The sequence below is a fragment of the Phaethon lepturus genome, unplaced genomic scaffold (genome assembly GCF_000687285.1).
Source record: "Phaethon lepturus isolate BGI_N335 unplaced genomic scaffold, ASM68728v1 scaffold21177, whole genome shotgun sequence".
In the NCBI taxonomy this organism is placed as follows: Eukaryota; Metazoa; Chordata; class Aves; order Phaethontiformes; family Phaethontidae; genus Phaethon; species Phaethon lepturus.
Window position 1 is genome coordinate 1,372 of NW_010552796.1, and position 312 is coordinate 1,683.

General features: G+C 62.8%; 1 protein-coding gene across 1 annotated transcript; it reads left to right on the forward strand.

Annotated features, from left to right (window-relative positions):
• Window positions 1–127: 127 nt before the first annotated feature.
• Window positions 128–304, forward strand: LOC104624073 (feather keratin Cos1-1/Cos1-3/Cos2-1; the record flags this gene model as incomplete). Its single annotated transcript, XM_010291339.1, has 1 exon — window positions 128–304. A coding segment is annotated over one exon (177 nt), but the record flags the coding sequence as incomplete, so codon positions are not given.
• Between the last annotated feature and the right edge of the window lie 8 nt (window positions 305–312).

The window sequence follows — 312 nt, forward strand, 5'->3', positions numbered from 1 at the left end:
CCCCATTCCTGGTTCTTTGTGATGAGGTAACCAGGATGCTCCTCACTCACCCTTGTGCTCTCCTTCCTCCCTGCCCTTTCTCCAGGTGACCCTCTGGACCCTCAGCGACATGTCCTGATACAACCAGTGCCAGCCATGCCCGCCCTGCGGCCCGACCCCGCTGGCCAACAGCTGCAACGAGCCCTGTGTCAGGCAGTGCCAGAACTCCACCGTTGTCATTGAGCCCCCTCCCATGGTGGTGACCCTGCCCGGCCCCATCCTCAGCTCCTTCCCGCAGAACACCGTTGTGGGATCCTCCACCTCCGCTGCCCT